The sequence below is a fragment of the Heterodontus francisci genome, chromosome 5 (assembly GCF_036365525.1).
Source record: "Heterodontus francisci isolate sHetFra1 chromosome 5, sHetFra1.hap1, whole genome shotgun sequence".
Classification (NCBI taxonomy): domain Eukaryota; kingdom Metazoa; phylum Chordata; class Chondrichthyes; order Heterodontiformes; family Heterodontidae; genus Heterodontus; species Heterodontus francisci.
Window position 1 is genome coordinate 116,488,297 of NC_090375.1, and position 22,478 is coordinate 116,510,774.

The window sequence follows — 22,478 nt, forward strand, 5'->3', positions numbered from 1 at the left end:
GATTTAGATTTGAGGGGGGCGATCTTCTTGATGGTTGGCCCAAAAGCTCTCTTAATGCCATCATACATTCCTCTGATATTTCTGGTGTCTGAGGCCAGCTGAATATGACTGCATAGGTGTTGCCAGTAGTCATTTGCGCAGCGCCTGGCTGTTCTTTGTGCAGTGCTTCTAGCTGCTTTAAGTGCTACGGATGTTAACTCGCTGGGGGCTTTTTTGTAGTTCAACAGTGCAATGCGCTTAGCGGCTGTGACAGGTTCCAGCTCTTCAAAATGAGATTGAAACCAGTCTGCATTTCTCTTCACACGTTTGCCATAGGTGGTCATTGCTGAGTCATAGATGGTGTCTCTGATGTGGGCCCACTTGGTCTCAGCATCCCCTGTGGGAGTGTTTTGAAGGGCTTTTACAAGTGAATTTAGAAATTTTTGTAACAGCTGTGGATCAGAAATTCTGCTCGTGTTGATGCGCAGGTGGCCCTTCTGCTTGGAGTGATGCAGCCTCTTTGGTTTGAGTCTAACTTTGCTGCACACCAGGGAGTGGTCGGTGTTGCAGTCTGCACTGTGGAAGCTGCGTGTGATTTGAATGCTGTTTAAAGAGGCTCGCCTTGTGACGATGAGGTCCAGCTGGTGCCAACGACGTGATCTTGGGTGCCTCCATGAAACCTGGTGGCAGGGTTTAGTGTGAAAGAACGAGTTGGTGATGCAGAGGTTATGATAGGTACACAACTCAAGCAGTCTCTGTCCATTCTCATTCATCCTTCCAACAACATAGTGCCCAAGGCAGGAGGGCCATGAGTCATGGTCGGCCCCAACCCTGGCATTAAAGTCCCCCAGCAGGAACAGGTGTTCGGTGTTGGGGATGCTACTAATGATATTATGGAGTTCCTCGTAGAACTGGTCTTTAGCTTCAGGTGGGGAGCAGAGTGTTGGAGCATAGATGGACCAGAGGCGGTGAGCAGTTGGATGGACAGTATGCGAACCGAGCCATTTGAAGGTGGCTCTATAATGCTGAGCAAGGAGTTTCTGATGGCGATGCCCACTCCATGCTGTCTTGGTTCTTCAGGATCCCTACCCTGCCAGAAGAAGGTGTAGTCTTGCTCTGTTAGAGATCCACTCGCAGGGAGGCGTGTCTCCTGAAGTGCTGCAATGTCTACATTGAGTCTACTGAGCTCGTTGTTAATGATGGCGGTCTTCCGAGAATCGTTGATTTGTGTAACGTCTTCCGACAGGCCAGGATACATAGTTCTGATGTTCCAGCTTGCAAAACGAAGGGCTGGTACCTTCTTTCCTTTTTTCGAGCTATTTGGTGCGGTGTTGCAGTCCACCTTTCGGGCAATGAGCCTGAGCTCCAAGCACCCATTGAAGCAGGTGGACTGTGGTGGGACAGAACCTTATTGACCAGGGACTGCCCAGTTTGAGGCGGGCGGTAGCTGTCCAGTGAGGTGCGATGACCTCTCCCACCGACAAAAGCAACCCGTGGCGCCCAATCTCTATGCCAATTAAGCTGGGCTTATAACCCGTAACTCCTGCCTTCCGTGTTGTTTCGGTCGCTGTGAGGCGACTATGGAGTGACCTCTCCATGGCGCATACCTGGGCGAATGTATGGAGGTTGAGTTTCCCAGGCGTCAAAACCCCCCTCTCGGCCTTTCTGGTGGGGTCTAAAGGAGTGCAGAGCACGACGTGTGGCACCGGTATGGCTGCAGGAACTGCCGGAAACATGCCAAAGGTGACACATGACTGCCTACGGGGTTCCGCTCCGGATTTTCTGTTCGGGTTTACTCCCTTAGCTTTGGTCTCTCCCGAGACGCCCACAAGGCAGTGGGGTTGTTAGGGCCCCTACACAGGGGTAGGAGGATGCCGGTGGGAGGAGGGGGTGCGAGGGGGAGGAGTGAAGGGAAGGGGGTGCGAGGGGGAGCTGGGAAGGGGACTGTAAGGGGGAAGGGGGGTGCAGGGGAAGGGGGTGCAGGGGGAAGATGGTGCGAGGGAGCTGGGAAGGGGTTGCGAAGGGGGGAGGGGGTGGGGGGAGGGTGGTGCGGGGGGGGTGAGCTGGGAGAGTGGAGCTGGGAAGGGGAAGGGGGGAGAAGGGGGGGAAGGGGAGAGGACGTGGGGGCAAAGGGGGTGCAGGTAATCAACCATTTCATCAGTTCCCACCATCGATGCTGGGAAAGCTCATCCGCGTCCTTCGGGAGGTGAGCGACAGCCTCGGGCGCCAGTACCAGAGATTCCCTAGGGAGTCGTCATTTTATAAAAAGGATATAGAGGCACTGGGGAAGGCTGGGTCTCTTTTCTCCTGAAAAGACAAGGCTGAGGGTGACCTAACAGGTCTTTAAAATTATGAAATGTTTTAATAGAGTAGACACTTAGAGTAGCCATTTGGCAAGAGCAAAACTAGATGCCAACAACGTAAGACAGTCTCAAGAAATTAAATAGGGAATTCAGAAGAAACATCTTTACCCAGAGAGTGGTGAGAATGCAGGATTATCTACCCCAGGGAATACTTGCGGTGAATAGCATAGATGCATTTGAGAGGAAACTAGATAAGCATGAGGGAGAAGCATAGAGGGTTATACAGATAGAGTCAGATGAGGAAGGATCAGAGGAGGCCCAAATGGAGCATTACCCCTGACATGGACAGTTTGGGTCAAATGGTCTGTTTTCATGCTGTATATTCTATGTAATTAATGTATTCTATGTGTTAATTTTGTTCCAGATTATCATTTCTAAAAGTTTTCCCACCATTGAGCTTAAACGGACTGACCTGTACTTTCTGGGTTTATCCTTACACCCTTTTTGAATAAGGGTGTAATAATAACAATTCTCCAGTCCTCTGGCACCACCCTCGTATCTAAAGAGGAAATGTTGTAATTTGTACGCAGTGCCTGTTTTAACACTCTCTTTAAAACATACCTCTTTAACCAAGCTTTCGGTCACCTCCTATTAACTTCTTCAGCGCTACATTTTTTTGGTCAGACTTTGTGAGACACTTAGATATTTTTCTACCTTAAAAAGGTACTATATAAATGCAAGTAATCGTAGTTGTTTGAAGCATTGTTTTCATTTTAGTAAGTTCCTGTACCTGCAGTAAAGCTACTACTGGCATTTGACTACGTTACAAAAATGTTGGTGTTATTTCAGCATCTGAAAGCTTGAAAAGCTGAAAACTTGCAAAATTGCCCAATCTAGGGGGCGTCACAGCCCAATGGCTGTCTGAAGATTAAAGGACTGGCTTGTCAGAATTTGCAATTAACTAGGTTCAGTAATTTACCAATTAACCTGAAACGCTTTTGGCACTCTTTGCCAGTAATGTATTGTTTTGTTTTCCACAAAGATTATCACTAATATTTTTTCAGTAAGCAACACTGCACAGTAAGTGTAAACTAAACTGCATCAGTTACGTTTTGCATTTTGACTGGTGTGCCATTTTTAGAATCAGTTAGATTCAGAATACAGCAGACTATCTTACATTCTAGGGTTGTCCAGAATGCAGGAAAGAAATGTCTATTTTACGTATATATAAATATTCGGTCTAAATTAGACTGCGACGTTGCGCCACCTAGTGCATCACAGAAATATTTCTTCAAGAAAGACATTAAAATAAAGCAGGTATCTATCTTCAAATGAGTTTTTAAAAGCCTTGACGTCATGCTTAAATCAGGAACACAATTATTGACTTGCATGCTTACCATGTTAAATCTTTTAGATAATGGCATATGTCTCTTAATCTCTATGTATCCTTGTATTTTCACAACTAGGTTCAATATATAGTTCGCAGAGGTTCTGTAGGTAGGTAAATACGATCATCGTTCAAAATCATAGTACACCAGTATCTAATAATATTCCTAATATATAATCAATAATATGCATTTTGTGATTTGATACATTGTAATGAATAAATTTGAGATTCATACTATTGGGCAATAATTTGGTTGACCCAATAACTGTTAGATGTTACCACTTGTCTGTTCCAACATAACTCCAATTTTTCAGCAAATAAAAAAATGCTTGACTGTTTCTACGGAAACTGACAATATTCCAACTGACGGGCAGTATTTGAAAACTAATAATGTTAACGAAGTTAAACTTTAACTTATCAATGTATGTTTTTTTAAACATGTTGAAAGAAACACGTTTAAAATACAAAGCATCAGGGAGTGAGTGATACGGCACAGAGGGAGGCCACTCGGCCCATCGTGTCTGTGCTTTTTGAAAAAAGCTAGCCAATTAATCTCACTCCCCTGCTCTTTCCCCATTGTACTTTTTCCCCTTCAAGTAATTTATCCAATTCATTTTTCTAAGTTAGTATCCGCCACCCCTTCAATACATTCAATATATTCTGCAGAAAAACATTGTCTCATTGTCGCCTCTGATTGTTTTGTCAATTACTTTAAATCTGTGCCTTTTGGTTACCGACTGTTCTGCCACTGAAAACAGTTTCTCCTTGTTTATCCTATCAAAACATGGTGTATCAATGCGATTTTTATATTGTTCTGGTTAAGATTATCCCTCCCTTCAGAGTTCTGATTTTTAATGTATGTTGATCCCATTAACCTAAAAAAAACTCAACTTTTTGCTAGGTGAAAGATAAACCGCTCTCCCTATAAGTTTAGCAATTCTAAAGATTGCTGGATGTCCCTGACATCTTTCTCCAGTTAATGTAGGAATAGTACAAAACCAGGAACAAGAGCAAATTTCATGGAAGCATTGTAGATGGTGTGGGCTTGGAATGTGCACAGTGTTGTGAAGCAGGACATGCGTTTTAAACGGTACACGTGTCGCACGCTACAGTCTCCAAGATTGTTTTCCTTTCCTTTTTCCTGACACCACCGGAGGTCATTTGATGAATGTGTAAATGCAACAGTGCCTTTCCCACAGTTTATTCCATGTGGCTGCTCCCTGCAGCATTTAGTCAACACCGAGCGCCTGCCCGACCCCCGTGCTCTCTCACGACTCGGCTGCTTGCTTGATTTATTCAAGTTGCCCAGCTGACTGAAAACATCCCCCTCCCCCCCCCCCTTTCTTAAACATTAAGCTGAAAGTTGCCGAAATCCAAGGAAAACAATGTTCTTTTTCCCTCCTATTGACGGATTGATCCACCTCAAGTGAAGAGAAAAACTTTGTAAAAGAAAAACAAAGCGGTGGTACAAACGGTGTGAACTGCTGGCAATAAACTAAATAAAAAAAGTATCGCTGAAGGAAAATGACCGAAGAGGGAAAGTCGGAGAGTAAAGGAGAAATTAGTGGCAAGGATTTGGAGAAGCAGCTTCGTCTTCGAGTTTGTGTTTTGACTGAAATCCTGAAGACTGAGAGGGATTATGTGGAGACACTGGAGTTTCTCGTCTCTGTAAGTTTACGAACATTTGTATTTTACTTTTTAAACCATCTCCTAACTTAAACAAGTCCATGAAACTTATTCAAGTTACAGCTCATGTGCATTTTTGTTAAATTAGGAATAGCATAAAGGTCTTCAAAAACTCCTGCTGCAGTCAAGTTTGGTTCAAATTATATGATAGCACATTCTCTCAAATTCTGCTATTAATTCGTTAATAAGCCATGTGAAAGTTTATGAATCTCGCTGGACGACTGTTCATTACATTCTTTAATGTCGATTAGCGAATCGTTGGATGAGTTAAAGATCTGTCACGTGTTAAATTTTGCATCCGTTTTAAGTATAACTGTGAGTGAAGGTACTATGTATCAATCTTTTGATCATTCCCCCCCCCCCCCCCACTCCCCACTCATTTTAAGTATTGCAGGAGAGGTTCTGGCGCAGCTAAGTCCGAACACAATGCTGATCATATAGCGATAGCTGTAAACGTCGATCTATGTCCACAACATATAATGGCACAAACTTCTTTACTTTTTTGAGCACCAATTAAATGCTTGGTTTGGTCCGGATTTTCTTGCTGTGAAAGGTTTTGTGTTTACCATTTCAATGGGCTTTAACAGTTACATTTCTAATTGCTATGGCTGGCATGGTGCATAGCGCTCCTTCTCTTCCGCCGATTGAAGATCCTACTCCGCTTCATAAAGATCAGCAGACTTGCTGTTCGACATTATGGCGATGGCCTGCAGAATAAACAAAGTTCAGGTGCCTTTTAAGAAGTAGTGAAAATGCCACCAATGTTTTAGCAGGAGAAACTGTGCAGATGGTGAGAAACTTTACACAGTACAATGAGCAGCCCAGAGGGAAATGCTTGGAAAAGGCGATTTGGCTTTTCTGTAATTAAAGAGGAAATGACGCGAATCCTGGGAATTTGGTGCCTATTTATATTAACTTTATTTCCTGATTTAAAGTGGCCCCGAGGGACTGGGAAAGAGATCAGACAATAGGCTGCGAAATGGTTGGTATCCTGAAGGAAAATATAACAAAACAAGAAAGGGATTTTTTTTGGAAGCTTTTAACTGTTTTGTAAATTTCAGAAATAGCGCAATGTAGTTTAACTACATTAACTTTTTCTAAATTGTGAAATTATAACATGGTTGGGAGAACCGGTTTTCAACTAGAGTGCTCAATAAGTAAGAAAAAATGGTTTTAAACTTTACAGTTTATACATATTTTGTTAAAGTTGAATTGTCAAACTGGCCCATTCACGAGATTAACACATTAATTCTTGCAAGCTGACCTGTGTGGGCTCTGTAAAGCCAGACACTTGCATATCGTGCTACAAATAAATCTGGTAGCAGATTTATATCGATTCAATTAGAAATAAAAGCAGAAAATGCTATTCTTAGTATAGCAGCATCGGTGGAGAGAGAGAGTGAACATTTCAGAACCTTTTCAGTAGTTCTGATTCTTCACTACAGATTGTGGAGACCTGTTGAGTATGTTCTGGTTTTATTTTAGATTTCCGGCATCTGCAGTATTTTGCTTTTGCAATTAGAAACAGAATTTGACTTGGTTCTAACTTTGGTTAGTGAACCGGTTTAGCAACTAGGATTTTGTTTTAGAAATTTGCCGGATAAAGCTCCATAATTAAAAAAAAAACTTGGCACACAATTCGTGTCAGAAATTTCCATGTCCATAATTACAACGGAAACGCAAATATAAAATTTTAGCTGAAATTACACCCACCTAGTTGTGGTGGCGCGGTTACACCTAAACTTTGTGTCACACCTCCCGAATCTACGGTAGCTAAATATACTCCAAGCAACTTTGTCTCTCTGCTTCCCAAATTCTTGTATGCTTTGCTACTTGTATATCGAAAATAAACACAGCATATATGTATTTATAGCGATGAGTGAATTACGTCTGCACATCCTAATTCGATTATCCATCTCCCTCAAATTCTAAAAACAAAAAGTGCTGGAAATACTCAGCAGGTCTGACAGCATCTGTGGAGAGAGAAACAAAGTTACCATTTCAGGACTCCATTACATTCTCCCAGTTTCTCCATCTCTGATGCATCTGCTGTGATGATGCAATCTTCCATGACAGCACTTCTGATATGTCTTCCTTTTTCTTCAACGGAGGATTCTCCCCCATTGTGGTTGATGGGGCTTTCAACCGTGTACGGCCCATTTCCCGCCCTCCCGCCATCCCTCCTTCCCCGCCCTCCCAGACCGTGACAGGATTCCTCTTGTCCTCACTTTCCACCCCACCAGCCTCCACATCCAGAGGATCATCTTCGGCCATCTCCAGCGTGATGCCACCACCAAACGCATCTTCCCCTCCCCTCCCGTCAGCATTCCGAAGGTATAATTCCCTCCACGACACTCTGGTCCACTCCTCCATTACCCCTGACACCTCGTCCCCTTCCCGTGGCACCTTCCCATGCAATCGCAGGAGGTGTAATACCTACCCTTTTACCTCCTCTCTCCTCACTATCCAAGGCCCCAAACACTCCTTTCAGGTGAAGCAGTGATTTACTTGTACGTCTGTCAATTTAATATATTGTATTCGCTGCTCACAATGCAGTCTCCTCGACATTGGGGAGACCAAATGCAGATTGGGTGACCGCTTTGCAGAACACCTCTGCTCAGTCTGAAAACATAACCCTGACTTTCTGATTGCTTGCCATTTCAACACTTCCACCACCCCCCCCGCCCCCCCTCATGCCAACATTTCTGTCTTTGGCCTGCTCCAGTGTTCCAGTGCAAATTATCGCAAGCTCAAGGAGCAGCACTGATCTTTCGATTAGGCACATTCCACAGCCTTGTGGACTGAACATTGAGTTGAATAACTTCAGAGCATAACTGGCCTTTTTAAAAAAAAAATATGTTATTTTTTAACCATGTGCCTGCTTTTCATGTAGTCAGAGCTGCTCATTATTCTGCTATTAACACTCTCTCTGGACTAACGCTTTGTCTTTCAACACAAGCATTAACACACTCTTTGTCTTTGTCTCAGGACAGCTTTGTTATTTAATCACTCCTGCCCTATCAAACACTCTGTTACCCTTTGTTCTCTCCCCCACCCCCTTCCCCCTCACTTGCTTAAAACCTAATTCTTTTCTAACCTTTGCCAGTTCTGATGAAAGGTCACAAACCAGAAAAGTTAACTTTGCTTCTCTCTCTCCACAGATGCCGCCAGTCCTGCTGAGTATTTCCAGCACTTTTTGTTTTTATTTCAGATTTCCAGCATCCGCAGTATTTTGCTTTTATTCCCTTTAATTCTACTTCACTTGAGCACAGACTACATTTGTTCTGACTGCTTGTGTGCATTGCCATCGGAGATCAACTAGTAATATATTACAAATCTTGTCAATGTGCACTTCCTGTCTACTAAATCTTACTTCCAATTGTCATGTTTATGTTCCACTATTGATTCAACAAAGACCTGGCAGATAATGAAATAATAACAAAGTGGTGGAAATACTCATCAGGTCAGGCAGCATCTGTGGAGAGAGAAGCAGAGTTAATGTTTCAGGTCTGTTACCTTTCATCAGAACTGGACGATTATCGTTCAATGTAGATACAGCTAAGTGTGTGTGAAGTGTAAGGATATGACAATATGGGAAACATAGTGATAATAACACACCAGTCTAGCGTGGGAAATTTTATGTATGAATGATATGAGTCTTCAGAATGAAATGAAATTATTTAAGAAGGGAAGCAGAAATGAGATAACTACAGATTTGTAAGTTTAACACAAACTGCAGGGAAGTTACTGAAATCTCTCATCAGAGATGGAGTGACTGAACATTTGAACAAGTATGAGCTGATCAGAATCGGCAAAGATTTGTGAGTAGTGAACCATGCCTGGCTAATTGAACTTTTGAGGCAGTCACTAGCATTGCAGAGTGTCTGTGGTTGTCAGTATGGACGTCCAGAAGGTATTTCTTAAGGATCTGCACAAGAGATTAACAAAAAAGGAAGTGCATGGAATTGGAGGTAACCTTGTGACATCAATTGATTTGTAATTAGTTGGGAGGTAGGAGTCATAGAGTAAAGGCATAGGGAAATCATCACTGGTTAGATGCAACAAGTGTATACCGGCATCTCAGTTTTTCACCATATGTGTTAATGGCCGGGATGAAGGAATACAGAGTTGTAAAGCAAAGTTTGCTAAGTTAGGAGGCAGTTATGTGAATGGAAGGGGGAAGTTACAAAGGGATGTATACTAAGGAGATAAACTCTATAAATGATGTTGATAGACTGAGTGGGAAAATCTATAGCAGACGGAGTTCATTGTGGAGAGGTATGAGGTAATCTACTTTAGAAAGACAAATAACATTTTCTTAGTCCCTCACCATTATGAGCCGTGGAGGAGAAAATAATGATTTGTGTCAATGGACATCCAAATCTAGAGGCTAGTGCACAGGTACAGAAAGTGACCTAAAAGTTCATGAATGTTGGCGTTTATCTTATGGGGGTTGGAATACAAAAGTGACTAAGTTATTTTTCAGTTAGAACATTGATCAGACCCCACTGGAGTACTGCATTCAGATTTGGGCATTGAATCTCAGGAAAGATATAGTGGCCTTGGAGGGGTACAGTCTAATTCACCAGAATAATACCAGGATTAAATTATGAGGGCAGCTTCCATAAACTTGGTTTGCATTTCCTCGAATTTAGATGGTTAAGGGGTGATCTATTCAAGGTCCTTAAAATGATGAAGGATTTTGATAGGGCAGATACAGAGAAACTATTTCTTCTGGTGATGAATTCCAAAACAAGGTGGCATAATCTTAAAAATAATGGAAACCTGGAACACTCTCTTTCAAAAGGCTCTGAATGCTAGGTCAATTGAAATTTTCAAGACTGGATCAATAGATCTTTGTTAGGTAAGGATATTGAGGGATATAGATCAAAAGCAGGCAAATAGAGTTAAAGTATACATCAGTCAGAATCTGATTGAATGGTGAAACATGCTTAAGGGGCTGAATGGCCTAATTCTGTTCCAGTGTTCCGACATCCATTAATCTTTGCTGGAGGCTATTATATCCTAAGCATCACAGAAGCCCAGTTCAAAATGACAGAGATGAACCTATTGTGTTTGGGTGTGGAAATCCTGTAGATAGGCATAAGCCACATAAGGGGAAGGAAATTAATTGTGGGTGTTTGCTATTGACCGACAGGTCAGAAGGAGGGACTGAGCCAAGAACTTAGAATCAAATAAATGAAGCATGTACAGGAATAGAAACAGTTGTTACAGGTGACTTCAAATTATGAGAAAGATTGGGAAATTATAAAATATGCGATGTTGCATCCCAATTACATAGACCATTGCTACATGGAACAATCCAACAATGAACTGATATGAGTGGTGCCACTATTGGACCTCATTAAGTCGCAAAGAGGAGGTGGTAAAGCAACCCAGAGTCAGAGAACACTTTAACAAGAGTGATCACAATAAGGTAAAGCTCAACATTAGGTTTTTGATGGAAAAGCAAATTAATATAAATATTCAGAGAGCAGATTTTGATGATGAAATGTGAGCTAAGGAAACTGACTGGACAGCACTGTTGAGGAAAAAAGGCTGGGTGAGAGGTGAATTATGTCTAAAAATACTATACAAAGTACAGATCTGATGCATACCACTACGATGAAAGGGTAACAAAGGGAAAAGTCCAATGTGGGATATCATTGAAATAATGCAGGGAGAAGGGGAAAAAATTATTTTTGAAGTCCTGCCTAAAGCTACAAGTAACACCGTGGCCTGAGATAAATAACATGGTAAAGGAGGGGAGCTAAATTTTTTTTTTTAAGAAGAGGTAGGAGGTTAGGGTAGAATATTTATTCCTTTCTGTGCTCATGGAGGAGGCCGTGGTTTGTCTCCCAACAGAATTTCTGGGATAGGTGGAAGTCAGAAAGTAATAAGATAAATATATTTCACTTGAGGAAATCAAAGGAAGATAAGGCAACTGGGCCTGGTTGGCCAGCAAAAATCAGTTCTTAGGGTGAACCAGTGGAAAGGACTGCCCAAGCAGGGAACACAGAATTGGTTAGTTATTTAAAGGAATAAGTGATGGAGCTGTATTAGTCTTTTGAGATTGGCCAGATAGATTGTAGATTCTATTACAGTCCTATATTTTTCCATAGGGAAATCCATAGTGTTTAGACAGTTTTGATTGTTTTTACTGCAAATGCAGTCCACTAATTTAGGAATGTAGCTTTTTGAAGGAACAAAACTCATTACTGAGAAGCCTTCCTGTAGATTCTGTGGAGGAAGGCTGTCACTTTTGACTGATCAATGTCAATGCCTGTAAAATCTGAATTCAATTCTCATGGTGGGGGATGTCCCACATGCTGTCTTTGAAGGAAGGGGTCGATTGATGGCTGTGTGCTCTGGCAGAGAAAATATTCAGGAGCTTCCTGCCAGTTCCGCAGTTCTTATTCTATTGATATAGAAGTGAATACTTGAACACTGTGTGGGAGTGGACTCAACCTCAGTAAGCTTTATGTTACGGATGCTGGTCGCTTGCTCAATGTCATTGAGAGTGAATCATAGCATCTTATTATTTTGTGAACTGTGAAGCTGTAACCTCAATGTAATTTAATGAAATCCGCTGTGTTGATTGATCTTTTACTTTTAATAAATCTGTTACGACTGAGGCAGCAGCAACAGACTGTCAATTCAGTCACATCACTCCACAGGTTGCAGCATATTATTAAAGTTTTCTCACCCAACAAAAAAACAGCCAAATTAAACACACTAGTTAGCCCCAGAATAAAACCGACCAAACCAGGTATCTTTAGACAACAACAAATTAACTATTTATTAAACACTATTAAGATAAACCTATGTCTAAAGACCTTATAACTTCTTATCTTAATTTAACTTCCCCCATTCACTCATACACACTCAAAAATCACAGCTAACCAAATTCTTTAAAAAAATGATGTTTTAAACAATTAGCTGCTTATAATAAATAACTGGCATATAAGTCTATATGGGTTACGTTCCTGATGGATGAGGTATTCTAATGTAAAAATAATCAAATGCCGCTCGAAGCCTCCACACAGATTTGATAAAATAGTCTCTGAGTAGATAGGCATTCAAAACACTTCGGCTGCAGCAGGCATCAAACAGTTCTTTCAATGATGCACGGCAATCCGTGAAGTGCTCCTTTGGAGGACCAGCATGGACACAGTGGGTCAAATGGCCTTCTTCTGTGCTGTAACAAATTCTATGATTGACTCAAGGGGTACACAACAATACATAAGAATCTCAACATCATCTAGGACAGAGCAGTCCTCAAGTGGCCTTGCTGACATTGAACTCGATATCCATTCCGTCCACCACCAATGCACTGTGGCTGTATCTAGATTCCCCGACCAGTGGAAACAATCTCTCCACTTCCTCCCTATCAAGCCGTTTCAGAATCTTGTATGTCTCAATGAGATCGCCTCTCATTCTTCTAAACTCCAGAGAATATAGGACCAATTTACTGAGCCTCTCATCATAGGGCAACCCCCTCATGCCAGGGACCAATTTATTAAATCTTCGCTGCACCACCTCCAGTGCAAGTATATCCTTTCTTAAATGTGGAGACCAAAACTGCACACAGTATTCCAGGTGCGGTCTCACCAAAGCCCTGTACAGTTTTAGTACGACTTCTTTATTCCTGTACTCCAATCCCCTTGCAATAAAGGCCAACATGCCATTTGGCTTCCTAATAGCCTGCTGCACCTGCATGTGTGTTCCTTGTACGGGTACCCCCAAGTCTCTCTGAACATCAAAACTTATCAGTTTCTCACCTTTTTAAAAAAAAATTCTGCTTTTCGATTTTTACGACCAAAGTGAACAACTTCACACTTCCCTACATTATACTCCATTTGCCATCTTGTTGCCCACTCACTTAACCTGTCTATATCTCTTTGCAGCCTCTCTATGTCCTCCCCACAGCTTACCTTTCCACAGAGCTTTGTATCATCAGCAAACTTAGATGCATTACTCTGTCTCTCTTCATCCAAGTCATTAATAAAGATTGTAAATGGCTGAGGCCCCAGCAATGATCCTTGCAAGACCTCAGTATTCACTGCCTACCAACTTGAAAATGCCCCATTTATGTCCACTCTCTGTTTCCTGCCTATTAACCAATCCTCTATCCATGCTAATATATTACCCCCAACACCACGAGCCCTTATCTTGCTTATTAATCTTTTATGTAGCACCTTATCGAATGCCTTTTGGAAGTCCAGGTATACTACATCTACTGGTTTCCCTTTATTTACCCTACTAGTTACATCCACAAAAAAAACTCGAATAAATTTGTCAAACAGGATTTCCCTTTAGTAAAACCCTGCTGACTTGTTCTAATACTATGCTTTTCCAAGTGCAATATTAAGACTTCTTTAATAATAATTTCCAGCATCTTCCCAACGACTGATGTTAGGCTAACTGGCCTGTAGGTCTCTGTTTTCTCTCTACCTCCTTTCTTGAAAAGTGGTGTAACATTTGCCAACTTCCAATCCAATGGGACCATTCCTGAATGTAAGGAATTCTGGAAAATCATAGCCAGCGCAACCACTATCTCTTTTAGAACACTAGGATGTAGGCCATCTGGTCCTGGGCGACTTGTCAGATTTTCGTCCCTCAAGTTTCTCCAATACTTTTTCTCGGCTGATATCAATATCCTTAATTTCCTCACTCTTTTTAGCCCCTAGGTTACTGTGAATTTCCGGTATGGAACTTGTGCCTTTTACTGTGAAGACAGATGCAAAATATTTGTTCAATGCCTCTGCCATTTCCTCATTTCCCATGATGATTTCTCCTGTCTCTGCCTCTAAGGGACCAACGTCTACCTTAGCTACTCTCCTTTTATATACTTATAAAAGCTCTTACAATCTGTTTTTATATTGCTGTCTCCCCTTTTAAACAAAAGTACAACATTAACAGTCCTCCAATCCTCTGGCACCATACCTGCATCCACTGAGGATGGTCAGACCTTCCACTGTTTCCTTCCTGACTTCTTTTAACAGCCTGGGGTACATTTCATCTGGCCTTGGTGATTTATCCACTTTCAAGGATGCTAATCCCCTTAATATTTCCTCTCTCCCTATGTTTATCACATCCAATATTTCACATTCCTCTCCTTAACTACAATGCCTGTACAGTTCAGAACCATACCCACCACTTTTGCCTCTCGACACATGGGTTACTTTTTTGGTCGTTATGGGCCCTCCTCTTTCATTAGTTAGCCTCTTACTCTTAATGTCAAGTGGTAAGTATTCTGTCACACTCCTGACTAGGGCCTTTACAAATGGTAGAAAAGCCTTGATGGGACAGGAGATGAGCTTTTCTTTAGAGTACTCAACATCTGTTCTGCTCTTGTAGCTGCAGTGTTGGTATGGCTGGTCCAGTTAAGCTTCTGGTCAGTGGATACCCTCAGTATATTCATGATGAGGTGTTGAACAATGGTGGTACCACTAGAGGTCAAGGGGGAAGTGATTGGGTAGTCTATTCCATTTTAGATGGTTATTGGCTATTACTTATGTGATGCACAGATTATTTGTCACTTGTTAGCACGAGCCTGGATGTTGGCATGGGCTGCTTCATTATCAAGAGACGTTGTGAATAGAGTCATCATTAAATTGCCCTATTCCTAATATTCTGATGGAAAGAAGATCATTGACTAAAACAGTTGAATATGTTTGGATCAAGGACACTACAGATAAGTGTTAATGTTAAAATGGGTTTTCCTGTTGAGAATTGTTGACCATGGATTTTTTAATGCATTTTGCAATGGAATGTTGTAAACCACATTATTTTCTATCACGTTATACCATACACCCTCCTCATTCCTCTTCCTCCTGCAACTGACCCTGCCTTCCTCTTCCCATCATCCACTCTACTCCCTATCCTCTGCACCTCTCCCTGCCGTCTTCTCTCTCTCTCTCTCTCTCTCTCTCCATCTCCAACTTCTTAGCTTTCATAGTTGTAGTTAACCTTGTTTCAATTATTCCCATCCTCTGACCTCGCTTGTCTTGAAGACCATGCGTGGTCTTGATTTGCTGTGTGCATCGTGACAGGAGGTCATATAAAGATGTTTTGAATAAACTGCTATGACTAATTGTTTATATAGTGACAATAGTTGCAATTTCAATTTAGTTTCACATTCTGTCTGAGTAGGTTAGGTATTTGCATCAATGTTTGTTTTCAGTTTAAATATTTAAAAATAAAATGTCTGTCCTAATGGTGTTTGCATATTTATGTAAGCATCTGGTCACACTATGTTTCTGCGTCCTGTTTTTGATGAGCTACAGGCTCATAAAATATTGTCTGGGTCTAGATGACTGTTTGAAGTTTTCCATGACCAGTTCATTTATCTGTGGTATTTGAGCTCATTAATAGTCGGCACTTTAATGAGATTTCACCATAAGCCAAGTTTTATTTAAAGACTTTCGTCTGAACAAGAAATATTTTTGAGTTTTTTTGTGTTTTTTTCCCCCATGCTCTTAGACTGGTTTACATATTTTAATAGCTATTCCACACTTGACTTATGCAGCACTTTAAGGAGTAAACATCTTTGATATTGTGTACGTTGACATAGTTCATATTCTAAAGTTACAAATGCTGCAATCACAGTTTTTTCATGGTGGTGGCAATGGAAGGGAATAACTAACTGAGCCTTGATTCATTTTGTTTGGTTACGATAGTGGTGGAGAAAGTATTATTGTAACAAAATACTGCGGATGCTGAAACTCTGAAATGAGAACAGAAAGTACCAGAAATACTCAGCAGGTCTGGCAGCATCTGTGGAGAGAGAAACAGAGTTAACGTTTGAGGTCTGTGACCCTTCATCAGTACTGGCAAAAGTGGAGAAAGTATTCCTGTTTTCTCTTCCCCGTTAGCCTGCTCCACTTCTTAAGGACTATTCTATCATGGTGCTGTATAGACATGTTCATCAGTGATCTAATCGATCAGTATCAATAATCTTATACTTCCCTCATGTACAGCTCACAGTTCTATCAATTAATGTTGACTATATTTGTGTTGCTACTATTGAAATAGTTTAGAATTATTTTATAATACCTATGCAATTTTTTTTAAACCATCGTATTGTTTTTGGTTTTACACCATAGAACCATAGAAAATTTACAGCACAGAAGGAGGCCATTCAGCCTGTCATATCTGCACTGGCCAAAAAATTTAGCCACCCCATCTAATCCCACCTTCCAGCACCTGGTCCATAGCCTTGCCGGTTACAGCACTTCAGATGCATGTCCAGGTATCTTTTAAAAGAGTTGAGGGTTTCTGCCTCCAGCACCATTCCTGGCAGTGAATCCCAGACACCCACCACCCTCTGGGTGAAAAAGTTTTTCCTCATGTCCCCTCTAATCCTTCTACCAATCATCTTACATCAGTGCCCCCTGGTAACTGACCTCTCCGCCAGGGGAAACAGGTCCTTCTTATCTACTCTAACTAGGTCCCTCATAATTTTGTACACATCAATTAAGTCACCCCTCAGCTTCCTGTGTTCCAAGGAAAACAATCCTAGCCGATTCAATCTTTCCTCATAGCTGCGACTTTCAAGCCCTGGCAACATTCTTGTAAATCTCTTCTATACCCTCTCCAGAGCAATTATGTCCTTTCTGTAATGTGGTGACCAGAACAGTACGCAATACACCAGCTGTGGCCTAACCAGCGTTTTATACCGTTCCAGCAGTACATCCCTGCTCTTGTATTCTACACCTCGGCCAATAAAGGAAAGCATTCCATATGCCTTCACTCTATCTACCTGTCTTGCCACCTTCAGGGATCTGTGGACATGAACTCCAAGGTCTCTCACTTCTTCTACCCCTCTCAATATCCTACCGTTTATTGTGTATTCCCTCGCTTTGTTTGCCCTCCCCAAATGCATTACCTCATACATTGAATTCCATTTGCCACTTTTTTCCGCCCACTCAACCAAATCATTGATACCATTCTGGAGTCTACAGCTATCCTCTTCACTATTAACTACACGGCTAATTTTTGTGTCATCAGCAAATTTCCCAATCATGCCTCCCACATTTAAGTCCAAATCATTAATACATACCACAAACAGCAAGAGGCCCAATACTGAGCCCTGTGGGACACCACTGGAAATCGCTTTCCATTCGCAAAAACATCCGTCGGCTACTACCCTTTGTTTCCTGTCACTGAGCCAATTTTAGATCCATCCTGCCACATTCCCCTGTATCCTATGGGCTTTCATTTTTCTGACCAGTCTGCCATGCGGGACCTTATCAAATGCCTTACTAAAATCCATGTAGACCACATCCTCTGCACTACCCTCATCAATCCTCCTTGTTACTTCCTCAAAAAACTCAATCAAGGTAGTAAGACATCACCTTCCCTTAACAAATCCATGCTGACGATCCCTGATTAATCGATGCCTTTCTAAGTGACAATTTATCCTGTCCCTCAGAATTGATTCTAATAATTTGTCCACCACCGAGGTCAGACTGACTGGCCTATAATTATTTAGGCTATCCCTCGCACGCTTTTTAAACAATGGCATAACATTCGGAGACCTCCAATCCTCTGGTAGCTTGCCTGTATCTAGTGAGGATTTGAAGATGATCCTCAGCACATCCACTATTTCCTCCCTGGCTTCCTTTAACAATCTGGGATGCAATCCATCTGGCCCTGGAGATTTATCCACTTTCAAGGATGTCAGACCCTCTAGTACTTCCCCTCTCATTATGCTTATCGTATCTAATATTTCACACTCCTCCATTTTAACAACAATTTCTGCAATATACCTCTCCTTTGTGAAGCCTGAGACACAAAACTCATTAAGAACCCTGCCCACATCTTCTGCATCTATGTGTAAATTCCCTTGTACATCTGATAGGCCCTACTCTTTCCTTAGTTATCCTGTTACACCTCTAATCAATTGCCCTGAAAAATCACTTCCAACTTACCATTGTTAATATGAAGCTAATTTGCTACCATAGAAATAATGATTGTTGTCCTAGAAATTAGGCCACGTGGCTCTAAAATGGCAGCCAGGAAGTGTGTGCACACCTCCGGCTGGAGGTGTGCCAGCCATTATATTGGAGTTAGGACAAACAAGGTGCCCTTTACCTACGCCTGAAGTAGGAATTAGGCAATTTTCATATGCAAATAAGGGGTCTAACACCTGGTTGAGTTCCCCCTCCAAGGATGGTTGCCCTTCCCGAATTGCCCTTGAGAAGGTGGTAGTGAGCTGCCTTCTTGAACCGCTGCAGGCTATCTGATGCTGGTACACCCTTAGTGCTGATAGGGAAGGAGTTCCAGGATTTTGATCCAGAGACAGTGAAGGAACGGTAATATAGTTCCAAGTTAGGATGGTGTGTGACTTGGAGGGGAACTTGTGGTGGCCCCATGTTCTGCTGCCCTTGTCCTTCCAGGTGGAAGAGGTTGCTGGCTTGGAAGTTGCTATCGAAGGAGGCGTGGTGAGTTGCTGCAGTGCATCTTGTATATGGTACACACTGCTGCCACTGTTCGCCGGTGATGGATGGGTGCCGATCAGTCGCGCTGCTTTGTCCTGGATGATGTTGATCTTATTGAGTGTTGTTGGAACCGCACTCATCCAGGCAAGTGGAGAATAGTTCATCAGACTCCTGACTTGTGCCTTATTGATAGCGGACAGGCTTTGGGGAGTTAGGAAGTGAGTTAGTTGTCGCAGAATTTCCACATCTGACCTGCTCTTGTAGCCACAGTATTTGAATGGCTGGTATAGTTCAGTTTCTGGTCAGTGGTAACCCTAAGATGTTGATGGTGGGGGTTTCAGCGATAGTAATGCCATTTAATGTCAAAGGGAGCCTGCCACATATGTGGTGTGAATGTTACTTGCCACTTATTAGTCCAAGCCTGAATGTTCAGGTTTTGCTGCAGAGGGCACGGACTGCTTCAGTATCTGAGGAGTCTCAAATGGTACTGAACGCATTCAGCAAACATCCCCATTTCTGATCTTATGATGGAGGGAAGGTCTTTGATGAACCAACTGAAGATGGTTGGCCCTCGGACACTAACCTGAGGACCTCTGCAGTGATGTCCTGAGCTGAGATGATTGGCCACCAACAACCACAACCATCTTCCCTTGTGCGAGATATAACTCTCACCAGTGGGGAATTTTCCCCGATTCCCATTGAATTCACTTTTGCTGGTGCTCCTTGATGCCACATTCAGTCAAATGCTGCCTTAATGTCAAGGGCTGTCACGTTCACGTCACCTCTGGAGTTCAGCTCTTTCTGCCATGTTTAGACCAAGGCTGTAATTAGGTCTGGAGCCTAGTGGCTCTGGCAGAACCCAAACTGAGCATTGACGCAGAGGTTTTGCTGAGTTAGTATCCCTTGATGGCACTGTCAATGACATCTTCCATCACTTTGAGAGCAGACTGATGGGGCAGTAATTGGCCTGATTGAATTTGTCCTGCTTTTTGTGGCAGGGTATCCTTGGGCAATTTTCCACATTGTTGGGTAGATGCCGGTGTTGTAGCTGTACTGGAACAGCTTGGCTTGGGGCACATGTAGTTCTGAAACACAAGTTTTCATCACGAGAGCTGGGATATTGTTGGGGCCCGTAGCCTTTGCTGTATCCAGTGCCTTCAGCCGTTCTTTAATATCACATGGAGTGTATCAAATTGGCTGAAGACTGGCATCTGTGATGCTGGGGCCCTCAAGAGGAGGCTGATATGGATGATCCACTTGATGCTGCTGGCTGGAGATGATTGCAATGCCTTGTCTTTTGCACTGACGTGCTGGGTTCTCCCATCATTGAGGATGGGCTTGTTTTTGGAGTCTCTTCCTCTTGTTAGTTGTTTAATTGTCCACTACCATTCACAACTAGATATGGCAGGACTACAGAGCTTTGATCTGATCAGTTGATTGGGGGATCACTTAGATCTGTCTATTGCATGGTGCATCCATGCGATTAGCATGCATGTAGTCCTGTGTTGTAGCTTCACCAAGTCAGCACTTCATTTTCACGTGTGCCTGGTGCTGCTCCTGGCATGTTCTCCTGGACTTCTTATTGAACCAAGATTGATCCCTTGGCTTGATGGTAATGGTAGAGTGAGTGATATGCTGGGCCATGAGGTTACAGATTGTGGTTGAATACAATTCTGCTGCTGCTTCTGTCCCACAGTACCTCCTGGATGCCCATTTTTGAGCTACTGGATCTGTTCAGAATCTACCCCATTTAGCATGGTGGTAGTGCCACACAACATGATGGAGGGTATCCTCAGTGTGAAGACTGGACTTTGTCTCCACAAGGACTGTGTGGTGGTCACTCCTACCACTGTCATGGACAGAGGCATCTGTGACAGATAGACTGGTAAGAGTGAGGTCAAGTAGGATTTTCCCTTGTTTTGGTTCTGTCACCACCTGCCGCAGGCCCAGTCTAGCAGATATGTCCTTCAGGATTTGATTAGCTCGGATTGTAGCGGTGCTACCGAGCCACTCTTGGTGGGGAACCTCCCTGTCCATCAGCCAGAGTACTTCCTATGCCCTTGCTACCCTCAGTGCTTCTTCCGAGTGGTGTTCAATATGGAGGAGTGCTGATTCATCAGCTGACGGTGGGTGGTAGGTAGTAATCAGCAGGAGATTTACTTGCCCATGTTTGACCTGACTTCATATTCCTAAGTCAATGTTGAGGCCACTCTCCTCCCGACTGTATATCACTGTGCCGCCACCTCTGGTGGGTCTGTCCTGCCAGTGGGACAGGACACAACCAGGGATAGTGATAGAGAAGTCTGGGACATAGGCTGTAAGGTACGATTCAGTGAGTATGACTATGTCGGTCTGTTACTTGACTAGTCTGTAGGACAGTTCTCCTAATTTGACACAAGTCCCCAGATGTCAGCAAGGAGGACTTTGCAGGGATGGTTAGACAAGGTGTGCCTTTCTCGTCTCCGGTGCTTGGGTTGATCCGTCTGGTTTGAAGCTTTTTCAACTTTTCTGTAGATGTTTGATACAACTGAGTGGCTTGCTAGGCCATTTCAGAGGGCAGTTAAGAGTCAATCACATTTCTGTCTGTCTGGAGTTGCAAATAGGCCAGATGGTGTAAGGACGACAGATTTCCTTCCCTGAAGGACATTAGTGAACCAGATGGGTTTTTATGACAATCCTGTAATTTCACAATCACCATTACTTAGACTAGCTTTTTAATTTCAGATTAATTAAATAATTGAATTTAAATTCCACCAGCTACTGTGGTGGGATTTAAACTCATGTCCCCGGAGCATTAGTCGGGGCCTTTGGATTACTAGTTCAGTAACATTACCACTATGTCATTATTCCACTAAATGGATAGTGCAAGAGTACGATCTCGTAGTAGTAGTCCCAGCAGACATAAAAGTACAGTTCGAGACCATAACTCGAATGGAGTAGACAATGAAATAAAAGCCACAGAACAGTCTCGGCACAGAACTAGAAGCAGAAGTCCTCATGACCATGACGTTTTGGTAGCTGCCAATAAGGATAAACTAATGAGAGGGGCAAAACAAAATGAATTAGATAGTTGGAGAGAGTTTGGAAATTATTCTGAGGTATCAGATAAGGGGCAACCAGCCTTGTCACATAGGTGGATTTGTACTGAAAAAGTCCTTGCAGATGGGACTTTTAAAGCTAAAATGAGGCTAGTTTCAGGGGTTTTGAAGAGTGACTGGGTTATACAGATGTTCGAGAGGACTCTCTCGCAGCTGGAAAAGTAATCTCGAAAAGGTTTTAAGCTCTTTTGGTCACGTGTTCATAGGAGAGTATGTCAATCGACACAAAAGCAGCACTTCTGCAGGGTGATACTTTTCAGAAAGAAATGTTTCTGAAACCGCCCAAAGAGGTAGCAGATGCAGAAAGAAAACTATGGAAACTAAACAAATGTGTCTATGGCCTGAATGATGCTTCCAGCGTATCGTTTTTTTTTGGCGAGATCTGCTTTGCTGAAAATAAGTTGTGTTCAACTAAAAGCAGATCCTGCAATGCTTTAAAAGGGAAACTTTCAGTCACCCCATCTAATGAAACTTTACCTCCAAGGCAAGTGTATCCTTCCTTAGATATGGAGACCATGGGGGCGGCGCAGTGGTTAGCACCGCAGTCTCACAGCTCCAGCGACCCAGGTTCAATTCTGGG

The 22,478-nt window shown here is 42.6% G+C and overlaps 1 protein-coding gene across 3 annotated transcripts in view; it reads left to right on the plus strand.

Moving 5' to 3' along the window:
• Positions 1–5,081: 5,081 nt before the first annotated feature.
• prex2 (phosphatidylinositol-3,4,5-trisphosphate-dependent Rac exchange factor 2) overlaps positions 5,082–22,478 on the plus strand; it is a 638,971-nt gene continuing 621,574 nt past the window's right edge. For all 3 annotated transcript variants that reach the window (XM_068030918.1, XM_068030919.1, XM_068030920.1), the window contains exon 1: positions 5,082–5,337. In XM_068030918.1, coding sequence (XP_067887019.1) covers positions 5,194–5,337 — 144 coding nt within the window. In that variant the 5' untranslated portion in view covers positions 5,082–5,193. The remainder of the gene's footprint in view (positions 5,338–22,478) is intronic.